At 36.9% G+C, this 19,219-nt stretch overlaps 1 protein-coding gene across 1 annotated transcript in view; it reads right to left on the reverse strand.

Moving 5' to 3' along the window:
- Positions 1-181: 181 nt before the first annotated feature.
- gipc2 (GIPC PDZ domain containing family, member 2) overlaps positions 182-19,219 on the reverse strand; it is a 39,924-nt gene continuing 20,886 nt past the window's right edge. Inside the window, exons 2-6 of the mRNA XM_020941016.2 lie at positions 12,212-12,397; positions 6,174-6,354; positions 4,648-4,757; positions 3,008-3,089; positions 182-2,119 (exon numbers count right to left, since the gene is read on the reverse strand). Of these exons, the coding sequence (XP_020796675.1) occupies positions 1,968-2,119; positions 3,008-3,089; positions 4,648-4,757; positions 6,174-6,354; positions 12,212-12,397 (711 nt within the window). The 3' untranslated portion in view covers positions 182-1,967. The remainder of the gene's footprint in view (positions 2,120-3,007; positions 3,090-4,647; positions 4,758-6,173; positions 6,355-12,211; positions 12,398-19,219) is intronic.

Below are 19,219 nucleotides of genomic sequence, written 5' to 3' on the forward strand. Positions count from 1 at the left end.
TCCAAACTTATATATATCTATTTTTTTATACTGCCAAGGAGAAAAGCTGAATCGTAAACAATTTAGTGATTGAAAATGGTTACAGACTGGTACGTAGCTTAAAAAAAGGTTGTACTGCTGCTTGGAGAAAGTTGAGGTACCAATAATAGAGATTTTTGGATCAACTGAAAATAAAAATCTGTTATATTTCGTTTTACAAATGATCATATATTATCTTAAAGACGTCAAATGTAGTTCTTGATACATTGTCGACAGGGAAGCATAGCGTTCAATAGCAGTTTTAAAGGGTCAAATCTAAAAATCCAGTCTATACATTTGTGTTGGAGTCGGCGAGAATGTTACCAAACTGGTATAATAAGTGATAAAATTACAATTGCTTCAGAAGTTATTCAACAAAACACATAAGTATTCACCAAGTATAGAACATTTAGTGCTTAATCAACATTTTAAACCAATTCTCCTTTCTAGAAAATACAATAAAAATATTTCTACAATAAGCATTATTATATAGTGAGGCTACTTTGTTGAATTGAATTGTTGACATCGTCTATTGATACTTTGCAGCTGAAATCATCAACATTCCCTGGGGGAGTGGAACTAACTGGAAGCACTGCTCTGTCTGAAGCTCTGTTACTCAAGTTAGACCTTAATCTCAGTTTTGTTTTAACACAATCTGATCATAAAACTGTCTTAGCTGGAACTAAAACAGGTGAGCAGATTTGTGCTGTTAAACAAGTCCCTCTCAAATAACATTAGCTGACAGTTTATCATTTAGATTCGCTCACCTTTTTGTTGAAAACACACAAACAGGACAGTCCAATGAGGTTCACTTAGTTCTCGATAATTTACGTTATTAGGTTCTTTTTTCAGACCAAGAGTTTGTTTTCATACCTGACAGAGTGTTCACGTGATGTTGTTGTGATGTAGCCATTCATCAGCTGGTTTTACTTCGTTTCACTTCGTACAAATCGTCTGGCCTTAGATTTCGTTCGCTCGATGGTAGGAGGGTACTTTTTATCATTTAACCAATCACTGCTATTTGGTCGGGACGTATGTAATGCGCCGCTAATGGAGCTAACTGGTATATTAAGCTTTCCCCAAATTCTGTAAGAAGAAGGACAATAACGTCTTTCCTCTTGATAAAATTCACCAAACATTCTCTTTGTTCCGGCTTTAAATCCTCGATCTCTGGAATCGCTGACAACACTGAATATATGACTCTTCGCTGATTGGCTGGTGCCCGAATTTGCACTTCCGGGGTTTTTGCAAAACGTCTATTGTATTTTGATTCCTGACTTAGTCGCTGGAGAGAAATGAAATTGAGCGGAGGCACTGGCTAGCTGTGATGTGTCCGGTCAGCTGATTTAAACAGGTTTTGGCGCTGTCTTTCTACCGGAGGAGGCAGGACGACAGCGCCATCTGCAGTCCGACTTCCTCAGGACAGTATCCCGGGTGTGTGAGAGTAAAAAAGCCCCCTCGTCCCGGTTTATAGGTCATCTTGCCTCCACCGGTAGGAAGACAGCGCCAAAACCTGTGTAAATCCGCTGACCAGAAATGTCCGAGCAACATCAGTCAAAACTGTCAGGTATGAAAACAAACTCTTAGTCTGAAAAAATAACCTAGTAACGTAAATAAACAGAACCATGAACGCTCGGATTGATCACAGGCTCCTTAAAATGGATTGTTTAAATCCATTTTGTATTTTTTCTTGAGAACTTAAAACGTTTTTGGCATTGTGTCACCACGGTGCAGCTGCTGAACATTCCTACATAGACATACATGCAGTCCCCCCCAGCGTGATGTCACTGCAAAGTATCAATTGCTTATAAAACAGGACAGTCCGTGTATGTACAAAGCTAATATGTACTACCCTTACAGCGTGGCAGGTCAGATTTGGTCCATTTAAAAACAAAGGAACATAGGACATAGTGTTGTTGTTATTTCTGGTACAGTGGCAGGATCTGAACCTAAACCCTTCCCGTTTTGGCATCTCCGATCGCGCCCCAAACGTCGAATACAAACTCGTCCGGAAAAGCAAAGTCTCCCAGAGTCTCGTCCAGAGCCATGGCGAATTCATCCGGGTTTTTCTTATCACGTCCGACCTCCACCATCGTAGCCGCTGGTGAGAAAAAAGAAAAAAAAATCAAAACAAATCATGGACGTACAGTAAGTTTCATGCTTAAAGGTGCACTGTATAACGTTTTGGTTGGGGGTCCATCACCTGCTTGTTTCTATGGAGATGTCATTGCTCTGCCTGGAATGTTCCACAGTATGACTTTAAACAGCTCTATCTTACATTTATTCAATTACAGGTGGGTTTATAGCTCAAAAATACCTAGAAAAACAGACATTCTGACTGTGAGCAGGGTCGCCTCTCCACAGACCTGACCTGTAACTTAGTCTTCGTCTCAGACAGGAAGGTTTAATGCCACACTGTGGAACATTCCAGACAAAGCAATAACGTCTCCATAGAGAAAAGTATTTGACGAACTCTCCACCAGAAAAGTTACACAATGCACCTTTAATGTAAGTAGTAAATGTGGAAGACAGTAGTTTTTTGATGAGTTATTTGTAAGATCTTTGTAAGTTGAAAGGGCTGCGACCTGCTTGTCTCCATGGAGATGTTATTGCTTTGTCTGGAATGTCCCGGTATGGCCTTAACTGTATCCATCTTGCATTTACTCAACAACATGGGTTTTTATTTACCTAAAAACATTACCGTGAGTGGGCTGATCTGACATTTAATTTGGACCTGTGGTGTCACCTGCTGTCTCCGTGGAGATAAGTGTAATGCCATAATGTGGAACAATCCGGGCAATATCTCCATGGAAAGAAACAGGTGAAGGACCCTCCAAGAAAGTTACACAATGCAGTAGTATCTGTCTATTTTGCATTTCAATTACAGGTGTTTTTACTGTTTAATGAAAGGTACTAATTCGTCTCTGTATAGAAATGTATTTAAAGTTTTATCAATAAGCAAAAATTTATATATTGTGAGCAAACTTACCCAGTTCTGTGTCTCTGATGCCCATGTAGCTCTCCAGGAGGTCGTCCACTTTCTGCACTGCTTTCTCCTCAAACTCTGTGGGCTACAAACACAAGCAAACATGATAAACATACTCAGTAAATAACGAAATACTTGGCTGCGCTAGTGTTGCAGTACTCGAGACTAGTCTCGAGAACGGCTTTTTTATGGTCTCGGTCTTGTCTCGGACTCGAGGTCTAACACTCGACGAGTGCGATCATATTTTATTACGGCCGGTAAATGTGCAGAGGCTGCTAAATATCACTGCACCCATTAAGATAATGTAACTGAAAATGTTATGAACTTGACAAAAATGACTTGATTCACTTTGAAGTAATTTTCTCTGAAGTGTCAGTGGAAGCGGGGTTAAAGAAGGGACTCTCAAACTGTGAGTGAGGGTCCAAAAAAGGGGCGCAGAGTCTTTAAGTGTGATACAGTTTGTTTGTCTTATTTTAAGCCTAAATGAATATTAATCAAACAAAATGGAGATAGATTTATAAAAGCATTGATATACATGTGCCAAAATAACTGTAAAATACAAATAAATGTAGGAAATAACAAAGTCTCGATGGGACGTGGTCTCAGTCTTGTCTCAGTCTCGACCTTTAAAAGTCTCGGCCTTGTCTCGGTCTCGACCCTCACAGGTCTTGGTCTTGTCCTGGTCTCTGGACCCTGGGGTCTCGGACTGGTCTTGGTCTCAAATAGTGCAGTCTTGAGTACAACAGTAGGATGCACAATACTGACCCAAAATGTTCAAACTCTTTAGACAACAGAATGTGATTTTCAACATTAAAATGAGTATGTAGTTTCAATACTCGTTTTAGTATTGTGTATTTTCGATACTTGTACTACTCCTACTTCTCGCTGTATTAATTATCCTCAGTCTCTAGCAACACTAAGAATACTTGACATTAACTGTAGCTACTCACATATTGGCAACAATCTGAGCCAGGTTTCTGTGTCCAAAAGGCAGTCTGGCGCCTCAGCGTTGTGTTAAGTATTAAAATAAGAAATGAACCCAGGCTGATTTTAGTGAAGTGAAGGAGGTGATTCAGAGGTGTGCTGTGAGACTGGGGAGGTGTGAGACAGGCGCCGCGTCTGTTAACTAGAGCTTTACTTGTTTATCTTGAAGGAAATTAGAAAAGAAGATTAATCTTTTATTAACTAAACAATTTTTGAAGGGCTCATGTTCTGATCTATGTCATAATGTTGTTTCCTCATCACAAACAGACCTAAAGTCATGTTTTGCTCCATGTAGACAGACTAATAGATAATAAAGAGTTACTCAGACATGTGTGATTGAAACAAAACAGAACTTCGGGTATGTTTTTGAGGAAGCAATTTATTAAATAACATAATTCTCTTCCATCTTCTTTAAAATGTTGTACATAAATCTAGGTTCATGACACTATTCAGTTGCATTGTACGGTACTATTGTGTATATTTTTACTTCAATATTCACGTGGGGAGGCTTTTACGTATTGCTGCTATGTACCTACAATTATACATATTACCACTAAATAAAGTATAATGTTCACAATACTAGCAGTACTCTTACTAGTAAAACAAAAGTATAATATTTTATGAGATACTAATTCATGAAACATAAATCTTGGTCTCACCTCGTCCTCCACGGTGGCCGGTCCCTTAGACCTGAGTCTGAGTGTGGCTCGGCCTGATCCGACTTTACCATCGGTGGGTTTGGCTCCTTTATTTCGTGGCTCCAGCATTTCTGATACAAAACACACACAATATGTAAAAAATTGTTATTAGGCTATGTTCAGCTTTTAGCCACATACTAATGTCAAAAGGACGTACAGTACAATGTTCAAACCAGCAGGTGGAGTTATTGTGATTACGCTCAGTGTGAAAAGTGAAAACGACTTGTTACAGTGGAGCAGAGGTGGGACCAAGTCGTTGTTTTGCAAGTCTCAAGTAAGTCTCAAGTCTTTGACCTTAAGTCCGAGTCAAGTCCCAAGTCAAAGACGGGCAAGTCCAAGTCGAGTTTCGAGTCACTGGTCCATAAGTCTAAGTCAAGTCCAAGTCGTCTGCTTTGAGCTTCAAGTCATTTCAAGTCTTTAAATCTAAGTACCAAATATAGCTTAGATTTTTGCAATTTATATGAATTTTAAGATAAATTTTACTTTAAAAATCATAGTATATTTATATGAGAATTTATAGAGTATATAAGAGTTGTAGAAATGTTATTTTTTTTCTTTTTAAAAGTCTTGACAAGATCTTAGTGTGAATCATTACGGTCAGAACAGAAAGAATTAAGATTTAAAAGTGCTTCTCAAGTCTTCTCAAGTCACAGGCCTCAAGTCCAAGTCAAGTCCCAAGTCTTAGTCCATTTTATCAAGCCAAGTCTCAAGCCCTAAATATAGTGACTTAAGTTTGACTTGAGTCCAAGTCATGACTTACAAGTCCCCACCTCTGCAGTGGAGTGATCTTCTCATCCTTTTCATGTTATGATAGTCCAAAAATAAAACTAGCCCTATATAAGAATTGAACTGGAACTGTCTCCCCAATTCCAATTTCAGAGGGAGTGATTGACAGGTAGATTAGCTAATCAGAGAAAGTAAAACGTTTTACATTGCTATGTGAAGCACTTTGGAAACTGCCTTGTTTACAAAATGTGCTATGCAAATAAAGTTGGACTGGATCTCAGGTAAAAGAAATTATACATTTTGTACTGAATTATTCGAAAACTTTTAAGAGGACATATATTCAGACAGATTTCCTCAAGGGTCGTTATCCCTCTGACAATATTTTTATACCGCTGCATATACTCAGGATGTACTCAGGATGTACTCATATGTCACAGGATCCTTTCAGGCTGTAGGTGAGTGATTTAGATGCTGAAAAGGCGTTTGATTGCCTAGAATGGACACAGAAATTTGTATTCTGCATTTGAGACGCACACACGAGGGGCTGTGGTTGGAACGTTCCAAGACTTAAACAGGATGTAGTCGGGACTGGCTGCTCAGGCAAGATGAGGGATTACACGTGAATACATTTTATATAAACAACACTGGAATCAGATCTCTAACAAATGTAAATGAAGCTGATCACACAAAAACGCTGTAGTAAAATATTATTCAAATATTGTAGCACTCTAATCTGTAACACTCTTATGACTCATACTGACCGAACGACTTCATAGGCTCCACCAGTTTGAGAGTGAAGGTCTTGTTTTTGGGCAGGTCCTTTAACATTCGAGCCACTTCGTAGTGTCTGGTCCCCACCACGTTCTTCCCGTTGACACACTCGATGTGATCTCCCACACAGATCACCTTCACCCCGTCCGCCACGCTGCCCTCTTTAATCCTCTGCACAGCACACAGGAAACAGGAAACACAAACAAGAGTATTCAAAACATATGGTTAACCACTGGAGCTCTACTTTACAGGGCACATGTATTTGTTAAAGTGCACTACGGAACTTTTCTGGTGGTCTGTTTTGTCTCCATGGAGGTGTTATTGCCTTGTCTTGGAGGTCTGGGTCATTCTGTCCACTAGCAATTCCACCAGTAAGTAAAGCAATCAAACATTTTCTTTTACTTTTCTTTGGATGTTCCACAGTATTAGGGGTGAGCAAAAATATCGAAATATCGGCATATCATATCGTTTAATGTGATGATACAGTATCGATATCGCGGGCTGCTGTGTTTTTTAGTACATTTTACTAAATTATTATGTCTCGGTGTTACAGTTTTGTTGCCTGTTTAGAGGAAGGAAACTCATTTATGTGACACATTTGACATTTTCACTGTTTTGATGATTAAAATGTTTGTGTTTCATATGAACTTTGCACAAGAAGTGGTTTAACAAAGACTTTTCGTATCACAGCCATGATTTAGCCTTTATTTTTTACTGAACTGTATTGAATCGATTTGAAATACATTACCGGTCAAGAGTTTTAGAACACCCTAATTTTTCCAGTTATTTATTGCAATTCAAGTCGTGCGAGTCCAATTAGTAGCTGGAAATCGTACAAAGGTAAGAACTGAACAGCCAGATGTTAAAAAAAAAGATAAAAGATGCAAAACACAAGTCCAAGCTCTGCCAAAACTACCTCAGGAAAAAAGAACAAGATGCTGAACTTGAAAAGTGTCCAACACAGTCTCCAGACTTAAACCCCATCGAGCTGGTTTGGGATGAACTGGACAGAAGAGCGAAAGTCAAACAACCTACAAGTGCCACATATTTATGGGAACTTCTGCAACAGACTTGGGAAGAACTTTCTGAAGAATATTTGTAAAAAGAACGAGCCACGAGTGTGTTCAGCTCTTTTATCTGCCAAAGGTGGACACTTTCATGAATCAAAAGTTTTGGTCAACAGTAAACACTAAAAAACTGGAAAAAGTGTGGTGTTCTAAAACTTTTGACCAGTAGTGTATTTCATCAAACCGAAAATGCACTCTGTTGAGATATGTATCATATTGTGGCCTTTGTATCGAAGTATGTATCATATTGGCAACTTCTTAATGATACTCAGCCCTACACAATGAACTTGTAGCTTATTCAACTGCATGTTTTAATGCGCAAAAGGACGTGTAAAACATGTACACACAAACCCTGGAAACTTAGGGTGAGTTAAATTAAACAGAAAACCCTCTTCTACCTTGTGATGTTATGTGGTAATACAGGAAGTGCTCCACTGTATTTTTAAACTCCATACTTCTTCACTCCTGTTTGTTTGGTTTTTTTGGTGCTTTTTGTGTCAAAGTTTCGCAAAAAATATTCTTGGTTGACATTAAAGTAGACACAATATTTACACCTACAGCTTCACTTGAATCATTTGGATCATTTTAGTCCTGGATTTGCACATCTCTACTAAAATAAACTGTCCTACAAAGACAGAACGCTGTATCATCATGTTTGGTCAGAAATGAGTTCATGTCATTTTGTTTGTATTGGAGACCTTCTTTATCATGTGAATAAATATTGTGAAAAACATTGAGCTCAAAATTGACCTTTGACTCTTATTTGTCAGTTCCTGTTCTCTGCCTTTGTATCATGAGTCAAAAATAAGGAGTCATGCAAAGACAAAAAGCAGTAACTGTGTATGTTTTGTTTTAGTTAGATTTAGTTAATAAATATATTTTATTTTAAAATCCAGCCTCTCGTCTCTTTCTTTTTGTTGCGGCCTTGGCACAGGGTCTGAACGCATTAAATAAATAAACCTTTGTATTCAATTATACTTCAATTATCTTTAATGTGGAAGTATTTTGTGTATTTATTCATACTGTACATACTGGACTCACTTGGTCACTGCATCCAACAGATCAGTGTGTGGATGCAAAACAACTTTCTCCAGCTAAACTCTGACAAGACTGAAGTCATAGTGTTTGGTCCACAGAAACAAAGGGACAGTGTCAGCAGTCACCTCCAGTCTCTCTCTCTAAAACCTTCAAATCAGGCAAGAAATCTAGGGGTAATAATGGACTCAGACTTGAACTTTAACAGCCACATCAAATCAATAACATCTGCAGCCTTTTACCATCTAAAAAACATAGCAAAAATCAAAGGTTTACTGTCTAAATCAGACTTGGAGAAACTTATCCATGCGTTTGTCTCCAGTAGATTTAGACTACTGTAATGTTCTGCTCACTGGTCTCTCCAAACGAGCTGTGAGAACATGCAGAACATCCAGAACGCTCGGGTCCTTACTCGAACTAGGAAGTACGAGCACATAAGTCCTGTGCTCAGGTCTCTGCACTGGCTCCTGTGCCTCAGAGAATAGACTTTAAAACAGCTCTGCTTGTGTACAAGTCTCTCCATGGCCGAGCACCAAAGTACCATCTGTGACATGTTAGTGTCATATGAACCATCTCGCACTCTGAGGAGCTCAGGGACCGACCTCCTGCTGGTGCTCAGAGTCACGACTAAACAAGGGGAGTCAGTGTTTCAGGTTCATGCAGCTAAAACCTGGAACAGTCTTCTGAACATGTGAGACAGACTCTTCTGTGACGCTGTTTAAATCCAGGCTCAAAACATTTCTGTTTAACTGTGCATATAACTGAAAGGTTTTCATTCCGCACTCTTCTCTCCAATTTATGTCTCTCTTTTTTAACTTTAATCTTCATGATTATTTATGTTTTGATTTGTTTTTATTATGATTTTAATGTATTTCTTATTCTGTAAAGCACTTTGAATTACTTTGTGTACGAATTGTGCTATACAAATAAACTTGCCTTGCCTTGCCTTGCCTACTATACTGTGAAGTAACTCGTCTGTCAAACTGTTTAACTGTGTAAGTGTCCCAGCATGATCCTGATCAGCACTAAACAGGAAACCCAAAGCTCTTTTATAGAATTTTAAACAAAAAACATGATGACTCAACCTTGGTGAGGTGTTTTTCTTATAACGGATGGAAGTCTGGAGAAAATCAAGTAAATAATGATAATGCCAGTTTCTGATTTTTGCCTTTTGTCTTTGCATGACTCATTATTTTTGGCTCATGATACAAAGGCAGAGAACAGGAACTGACAAATAAGGGTCAAAGATCAATTTTGAGCTCAATATTTTTCACGTACAAATATTTCTTCATTATAGCAACTAGATATCAAATTTTGGGAGTCCTACCGATTATACTTTTGTCTGGACAAAACAGAAACTTTGAAGTCATTTTTCTCAGTTTCACACTCTGGCAAGTTAAGGTTATTTGTAGGACAGTAAAGTTAAAAGGTAGCTTTGAAACAACCACTACATGACATCACAAGGTGGAACAAACAATTTAGATGTTTGGAAATGTAGACAGGCTAATGATAAATGATTACTCAAACATGTGTCATATGTGATCATACTGAAACCAATTTATAGCGACACGACAACCCTAAAGCAAGATTATCCTGGACAAAAAAATAATGAATGAGTTAGTTTGCATCTTTAATGAGTCAGAGAAGGTATTTACTGAATCTTCTACAGCTCAAATCTTATTAATAAAGCACAGAAAAATATTGATCCTCCACAATTATAGATCCATCTATCTTGTACTGAACAATCTCATGCTGTGTAAGATACAACCTGAAACCCATGTAAAAAAATAAATTATATAGACTTAAGAGTAATAAAATGGCAGTTAATAAAGATTCTGTGGTGTGGTGTCGCAGTTGTACCACAAGGGGGCATGTGTGAGTCAAATCAATGAGGTGATTTTCTTGAAACACATTAAGAGGCTTACACTGATTACAGCAACTGCACTCAGACACGCACTTCGAGTAGGACAAATGAGTAATACACAGAGGCGGGTAGAGTAGCCAGAAATTGTACTCACGTAAGGGTTACTTCAAAATAATACTTCTCAAATAGAAGTACAAAATAGTAGTCTAAGAAATTACTCAAGTAAGAGTAAACAAGTACTTGGGAATACTACTAGTAGGGACGCAATGATATCCAAATGTCTCGGTACGATATTATTACAATACGAATCTCACGGTACCATAATTACTGCGATACTTCCTTTTTAAATACCTTCACAAGTTTTCAGTGTGACTCATTACTGTCATACTCCAAAGAAATAAGATTTATCGTGTAGTAAATGAAGTAAAGGATCATGGCCGATGCAGTTCCCTCTTTTTTAACACTTTTAATAGAAAAACTTTGCAATTTGATATATATTGTGACAGTCCACAATAGGCTATTATTGAGTTTTGACTAAACAATATCACAATATTTCGGTTATTGTGACTTCCCTAACTAAGAATAACTTAAAGAGTAACTTCTGGACATAATATCTGATATCATTTGAACATAATGAAGAAGAAAACATTTAATAACACACAGATTCTGGTATTTTCTAAGAATAAATGCAAAAACAATATATTTGAAGGAGCGCTGCAAGAAACACAAATGTTCAAATCATTTCATATTTTCACATAAAGTTTTGTCACTTGTAGACGTACTTATAGTGGGAAGAGGAACTAAAACTTTTACTGTTACTTCATTAAAAATATGATTCAAGTATTAGTAAAAGTCTGCTGCTATAAAAGTACTCTGAAAAGTAAAATTTCTCATGTAAATGTAACTGAGAAGTTCTCACCTCTGGAAATACAACAGTAACACTTCATATAGTGGAAACAGAATAAAAACAGAGGCTTTGTCATCAGAAATAGTATTTGGTTAATTGTCAATTTCCCACAATTGTCCCAGAAGGATGTGACATGTGATACTTTGTCCTTCCCTTAAATGTTTGTTGTAGTAGGGCTGAGCGACATGACTAATTATTTCCTCATTTCCCTAGAATGAGCCTGGGACAGGACTTTGAATAGATCAGGGATTCTGTTGTCTTTGGAGTTTTGCTGAAAACGAAATAAGAACTAATAAAGTGAAACTATGATTGATACAAATTTTTATTGACTAAAACTACTTATAGCAAAATAGAAATTAAATTCTGTCAACTGCACAAAAGCTTTTGATCGAATTGTCCAGTTGACAGAATTGAATTTCTCCTTTGTTATGGATCCTACCTGGACAACTACGGGATTAAACAAAAAATAGAACTACTGATGCTTTCTTTTAATATAAAAAACTGAACAAAAAAAATAAAAAGAACAATCTCTGAGCCCAAAACCAGAAATGTTGATCGTTTAAATACCATGGATTTAGTCAACTAGTAATTCGTATGACATTTAGTTTGACCAAAACTAGATTATAACTAAAAAGAATTCATTACATGACTAAGAATTTAACGACAATTGAAGTATTAGTTGACTAAATCTTGACCAAAACAAAAAATACTACACCTACTAGACTTCAATATGACACATGGAGCAATAGTTTTTGTGGCCAATATTTTTTGTGCTTTTCTTTTCATTTTCTTTGCAATATTGGGAAATCTGTGGTTATTTTTTGTCTGTATAATGAGATTTAAGCAGTAAAAAGTTGAATTAAAAACTTCTATGACTCATTACAGATGCAAACTAAATAAGTGTAAGTAAGTGTTTCTTTCTGCAAATTATCGATGGCAGCTCATGTTTGATTAAAAATATTGTAGATTCTGAATAGTTTTTGTAGCTTTTGTGTAAATTTGGTTAAATATTATCGTTTATCTGTTCGTATTTACTTCAACAATAGAGGATATCGCACTTCAAAATGTATTATCGTGACAGGCCTATGTATAGTTTTGTATTTTATCTTGTCACTTCTTTACAAAGAAAACAAAAATACAAAGAAAAATGTTAACCTTGATGAAAGCGTATCCGGCTCCGTTGTCCGTGATGGTCAGACCCAGAGCGTCTTCAGTCTTGTGCACCTCCACCTCCTTCTTGATGCCTCGGACGTGAGCGAAGATGAAGTCCTCCAGGCCGATCTGTCCGCCCAGCAGTTTGTCCATGTCGATCTTGTGAGTGTTGAGCGTGCAGAACAGGATCTGGACAGCAAACACACACACACACACAGTCCATTTAAGCAGCAATCTCCAAGCAAGAAAAGATTAACCTTATATTTTATAGACAGATAGACTTAGAAAGATAGTAGTGACTTTTTATTTATGCTTTATTACTTCTGCAAACAGCAATAACTTAATAACATCATAGGAACAGACTTGTGAAGTTATGGTTTCAAAGTGAAGAACAATATTCAAATCTTTATGTTGTATATTTTAAAGTTATTTTAAGTTTACAAGGTTAAAAGGACCATATTAAGCTATTCATAATGTAATTTCCTTATCATTAACATACCCATAGTTGTGTTTTTTTTGTTTGCCCATATTTAACACACAACTCCGGGATATTTAGACCAAGTTCCAATAATACGAGAAATGTTCCACTGTGTTTTTACACTATATACACTTTCACTAGAATCATTTGGATGATTTCAACCTTGGAATTGCCAATCTCTACTGAACAAAAGGTAAAAGTTAGCTGTTAATCTTAAAACTAACCCTAAATGACATCATAAGGTGGAACAGAGCATTTTGAGCGTTGGAGATCTAGATCTAGATCTGGACTAATAAATAAAGGGTTACTCGAACATGTGTGAATGAAACAAAACACAACTCCAGGTATATTTTTGTTGAGGTAACAACATTCTAACTTTTAATTCTAGCAAACTGTATGTAATATAAGACCTTAAGAGAAGGAGGGGTGGGGTCTGATCTGTGCAAAAATATAAAAATATCGATATATCGTATTGTTTAATGTGATGATACAGTATTGATATTGTGGGCTGCTGTATTGATATTTCACCAAGAGTATTTTTTGGTATATTTGAGTAAATTATTTTGTTACAGTTTTGTTCAGTGGAAACTCATTTATGCGACACATTTGACATTTTCACTGTTTTGATTATTAAAATGTTTGTGTTTCATATTAACTTTGCACAATAAGTGGTTTAACAAAGACTTTTAGTATCACAGACATGATTTAGCCTTTATTTTTTATTGAACTGTATCAAATAGATTTGAAATATATCGTATTGATTCATACTGAATTGTAATCTCACAGTATCGAGGTATGTAATGCATCTGCAACATCTTAATGATACCCAGCCCTAACTGCAACACCACTGATTATACGATTACGTCATACAGAATGAGACAGAACATGTGTTTTTGTTGCCATTCTTAATCCAAACACCTAAACTATTAATAGTAAAATGAACAGATAACAGAGGGAGTATCAGTTACCAGCCTGTAATGTCCAGGACCAGATTTTGTTCTGATCGACCTGCTGCCTAAAGCTTAAATTGAAGTCAACATTTTACTACAAAGAGTAAAGAGTAAACCCTAGATAAACTAAACATGATCAGACGACTCTCTTTGGTTAAAAAGGCTCTGGGTGAGTTTGTAATGGATTTAAATGACTAAACTATTGGCACTGGCATCAGGCAAGAAAACAATAGAGACAGACTGATATATATCAAGCTGATTTTTTGACTTTTTTCAGCTGTGGGTCGATCTACAACCTAAAAAATACACACAAAGATTTTTTTTAACCCTGTAATATGAAGATATAACTGTTCAAAGTGATACTACACAGCTTTCTTAAAGGTTGGTGAGTTTGTACCAAATTTAAATGACATAATTTGGAGAAAATAAACAAAATCAGCCCAACATATCAGTCCAAAAACATTCACAGAGCTTATCAGCCATCAGTTTCTATAGATTCTAAACAATCAGTATCGTCATCGGCCAAGTAAAAACCCATAACGGTCGAAAACATATATTGGTCGATCTCTGATTCATTACCAGAACATGCACGTGTCTAGAGACTTGATAGTACTCAAACTGTGCGTGGGAGAAACAGCAGGGAGCGCCTACTCTCTCTATTCCTCCTCCATGTTTTTTGTTGTTTCCAGGCCTCTTCAGAGCTGCTGTCTCCTCTCCTCCACACCCTGCTGCTCTGATGCTACTGTCACAGAGGAGGAGAGAAGACATCACCTCCTCCGGGTTGGACCAGCGCACAAGGACTAATGTACGCAGAGAGAAATGGAGAGGAGAGGGCAGGAACTGGGATTTTAAAGAGAGAAGAGTCGTGGAAGTAGGCCTGATACGTTTTGAAGAGCGATATTAGACGATAAAAGATAATAATGAACTCAGAAGTGGGTAGAGTAGCCAAAAAATTTTACTTAAATAAGAGTAAAGTAGAAGGAGAAGCACAAAGAAGTGGCTCAAGTAGGAGAATAAAAAGTATTTGGGAAAACTACAAGTAAAAGTAACTTAAAGAGTAACTGTCATATAATATCAATATAAAAAAATCTGGTATTTTCAATGGACGGACGGTGCAAGAAACACAAATGTTCAAATCATTTCATATTGTCACATGAAGCTTTTGTCGCTGTAGACTTACTCACAGTGGCAAGAGGAACCACAGCCTTTTCTCAAGTAAGAGTACTGTTACTTCAATAAAAATATTACTCAAGTAGGATTGTAAGTATGCTGCTAGAAAAGTTACTAAAGTAAATGCAACGGAGTACTAGCTACTTCTGTTTAAAATGTAATTATGACACAATAACACCAAACACCCAGAAACTATTAAAAATGTGCAATATTATAAAAAAAATTAGTAGTAGTAATAGTAGTAGAAGTAGTAGTAGGAGGAGGAGCAGGAGTAGTAGTAGTAATAATAGGAGGAGGAGGAGGAAGAGGAGGAGGAAGTGCGTAGTAGTAGTGGTAGTAGTGGTAGTGGTAGTAGTAGTACTAATAGTAGTAGTGGAAAGAGGAGGAGGAGGTGGAGTAGTAGTAGTAGTAGTAGTAGTAGTAGTAGTAGTAGTAGTAGTAGTAGTAGTAGTAGTAGTAGTAGTAGTAGTAGTAGTAGTAGTAGTAGTAGTAGTAGTAGTAGTAGTAGTAGTAGTAGTAGTAGTAGTAGTAGTAGTAGTAGTAGTAGTAGTAGGTAGTAGTAGTAGTAGTAGTAGTAGTAGTAGTAGTAGTGTAGTAGTAGTAGTAGTAGTAGTAGTAGTAGTAGTAGTAGTAGTAGTAGTAGTAGTGTAGTAGTAGTAGTAGTAGTGTAGTAGTAGTAGTAGTAGTAGTAGTAGTAGTAGTAGTAGTAGTAGTAGTGGTAGTAGTAGTAGTAGTAGTAGTAGTAGTACTAGTAGTAGTAGTAGTAGTAGTAGTAGTAGTGTAGTAGTAGTAGTAGGTAGTAGTAGTAGTAGTAGTAGTAGTAGTAGTAGTAGTAGTAGTAGTAGTAGTAGTAGTAGTAGTAGTAGTAGTAGTAGTAGTAGTAGTAGTAGTAGTAGTAGTAGTGTAGTAGTAGTAGGTAGTAGTAGTAGTAGTAGTAGTAGTAGTAGTAGTAGTAGTAGTAGTAGTAGTAGTAGTAGTAGTAGTAGTAGTAGTAGTAGTAGTAGTAGTAGTAGTAGTAGTAGTAGTAGTAGTAGTGGTAGTCAGTAGTAGTTAGTAGTAGTAGTAGTAGTAGTAGTAAGTAGTAGTACATGATGACACCCTAAGATCCTCAATGTGAACATATTGCTTAAAGTAGTAGTAGCAGTAGGAATAGTGGGCTAGTAGTAGTAGTTGTTTTGATAGTAGTAGTACTAGTAGTAGTAGAAGTAGAAATAGAAATAGTGGTCCTTGCAGTAGTATATACATAACGCAGCACTTTCATGGTTTAAATGTGTATGATGGTCTTTTAGCTGGACTGCTGAAGTCGGCTCGACATATTTTAATGATCTAAACAGAGTTTGTCAGCAGTTCACTGGTTTAATCATCGACCAGAATGTGACTGTAAAATGTTTGTAATAACTGAACATGACGCAGACACAATCATTGGTTCATAAACAAGGACTAAACAAAGACTAAATCAGGACCTATTAGGACCTAACCAGGCTAAACCAACAAAACCAGGACTAAACCAACAAAACCAGGGATACGCCAAAACAAAATAAGAACTAAATCAGGACTGATCCGAGACTAAACCAGGACTAAACCAACACAACCAGGGCTACATCAAAACAAAATAAGGACAAAACCAGGACGAAAAAAAAAGGACTAAACCTACATTAAACCAGGACTAAACCAGGAATAAACCAGGCCTAAATCAGGACTGAACCAGGGCAAAACCAGGGCAAAACCAGGCAAAAACCAGGCCTAAACCAGGGTAAAACCAGTCCTAAACCTGCACTAAACCAAGATTAAACTAAACCTGGACTAAACCTGAACTAAACCAAGACTAAACCAGGACTAAAAAAGGCCGAAACCAGGACTAAACCAGGCCTAAACCAAGCCTAAACTAGGCCAAACCAGGCCTAAAACCAAGACAAAACCAGGGCAAAACCAAGACTAAACCAAGACTAAACCAGGACTAAACAAGGACTAAACCAGGGCAAAATCAGGACAAAACCAAGGCAAAAAACGTGAACAAAACGTAACCAAAACTAGAACAAAACTAGGCCTAAACTATGACCAAAGCCAGAACTAAACCTATTATTAATCCACCTCTAGATGCATTTGTATGATCTTACTCATGATAACACTTAAATCCTTAATTATAGTGAGTAATTCTCAGAAAAATTAGACTCTTAATGGTACCACACGTTCCACTTGTCTGTGTAAACAACTGCACCTGGGCCCACTGCCTCTTAGCTGTTAGCATTAGCATTAGCATTAGCATTAGCTCCTCGGGGATTTCAGTCTCATTTGTCTGGTTTACTCTGGTGTAATGAAGCTCAATTAACACAAAATCTCAAATGTATCAAGCTACAACAATATTTCAGGACAAGTGTTAACTAAAAACAACATTGCTCCTGATTTAATAACAGATTTAAATGTAATTAGCTGAAAAAGCAAAGTTAGCTCTCATAAAGCGAGGTGGGTAATGGACAAAATTGAGATTATTCCCTGTATTTCAAACAATGAGCAGCGTATTACTACACAGAGATAATATTAGTCGACTTAAAGAAATTCTTGGTGGATTAAAGACATGTCATGCAGATCAATTATTTGACTAAAAAAGGAGGCATGGCAAAAGCGCTCAAAACTATTATGTTTTTTGTAAGTATCTGACTCAAACTACACTCTTAAAACTACACCTGCAGGGGGAGTTTATGCAAAAATTACTATTTATTCAGAAACAATGTATTTATATGAAGAGAGATTAAACTTGTGAATCAATAGTTTAATCAGCATTTTTACATAAATACCAAAAATATACCAAATTGTAAGATAACTCACTCACATATAAATTCTTAACTAATACACATTTTCGTCGACCAAGACTACATCGTCTGATAAATTGACTAAATTATTGATTAATCAGTCTAAATAATTGCAGCCATTCACAAAGCATTTATAGCTATGTATTTATCTAAGGCTCTATGATTTTAGAAAAACTATTTTGTATTCTGAAGTATTGTGATTAGATCTGACATAGAGGAAATACTTTGAGGGAATGTCCCGTCTCCTCACCAACCCAAACAAACAGCTAATTGGTGGTTTCAGATTCTAGATTATGTCATACTCCCAGACAGGGGCAAGAGACAGATTTTCCTGTTAATAACATTATACTTTGACACGACATATCCAAAAGGTAAATTTACAAATGTTGAACCTGATTATTTTGATTACTGATTATAAGCAGTGTTGGAAGTAACGCGTCATAAAAGTAACAAATTACTGTAATGCATTGCTTTTTGCTGTAATGCATAATGTGGCATTACAGGGAAAAAATTTTTATATTTTACTTGGTACAAATGTCAGTAATGTGCGTCACAATGCGATTTTTTTTTTCCTGGATTTTTAACCTGGATTGAAGTGGTGGGTTTTTCATTTTTCTTCATACAAATTCGCCAAAATCACCGCGATATAAGCAGCAATGAAATGCCAGAGGTGTGCCCGCGTAGACAGTTGGGTGACCGCAAGCGAAAGGATCGACACAGAACTCCGCGCTCCATGGAGCTAAACACAGATGACGCCCAATTGTGCTCAGGGTTCTCTCAGGGGCAGTCCTAGATGCCAAGTTCTAGTCCAAGATTAGTCCTGGTTTGGTCCTGGTTTAGTTTTGGTTTAGACATGGTTTAGTCTTGGTTTAGACCTGGTTTAGACCTGGTTTGGGTCTGGTTTAGACCTGGTTTGGGTCTGGTTTAGTCCTGGTTTAGTCCTGGTTCAGTTCTGGTTTAGTTAATTGCTCCTCGAGCATAAAGTGACTGAATTGAACTGAATAGGTAGCTCATCAATTTAGGTTTTGTTCATTGTAAATCACAAACATGATCTTAATAATATAGTCCTGGTTTAGACCTGGTTTAGTCCTGGTTCAGTTCTGGTTTAGTCCTGGTTCAGTCCATATACGGCGCAAAAGTTCAGCATCTTCGCAGTTACTTTGGTGAGAGTAACTTAAAAGTAATGCAATAGTCGTGTAATGCCTTAAATTTTAAATACAGTAATATTGTAATGTAACAAATTACTTTGAAATGATAGTAATAAGTCATAAATAACACATTACAGTTTTGAAATAACTTGCCCAACACTGCTGATTAGACATTAGAACTCACTATGCAACAGACTTTTTATACCACGACAAAGCTAACAGAGGAAATACCAACCGAAACTATCAAAACTCTACCGACATTTTTTAGTGCAATGATTTGATTCTCCATCATGTCCAGGGCCAAAGTTGGTCTACAGAACTACTGCTACTAATGATACACAGCTTCTTAAATCAGAAACTCTGGTTGGACTCCACATTACTTTTACAACATCAACTCTTGCACTGAATCATGGTGGCTATGAAACACAATTTTGTTTTTATGCAACACAGAAATG

The sequence above is a fragment of the Boleophthalmus pectinirostris genome, unplaced genomic scaffold (genome assembly GCF_026225935.1).
Source record: "Boleophthalmus pectinirostris isolate CB_2022bp ecotype Guang Dong unplaced genomic scaffold, ASM2622593v1 HiC_scaffold_16, whole genome shotgun sequence".
NCBI lineage: Eukaryota > Metazoa > Chordata > Actinopteri > Gobiiformes > Gobiidae > Boleophthalmus > Boleophthalmus pectinirostris.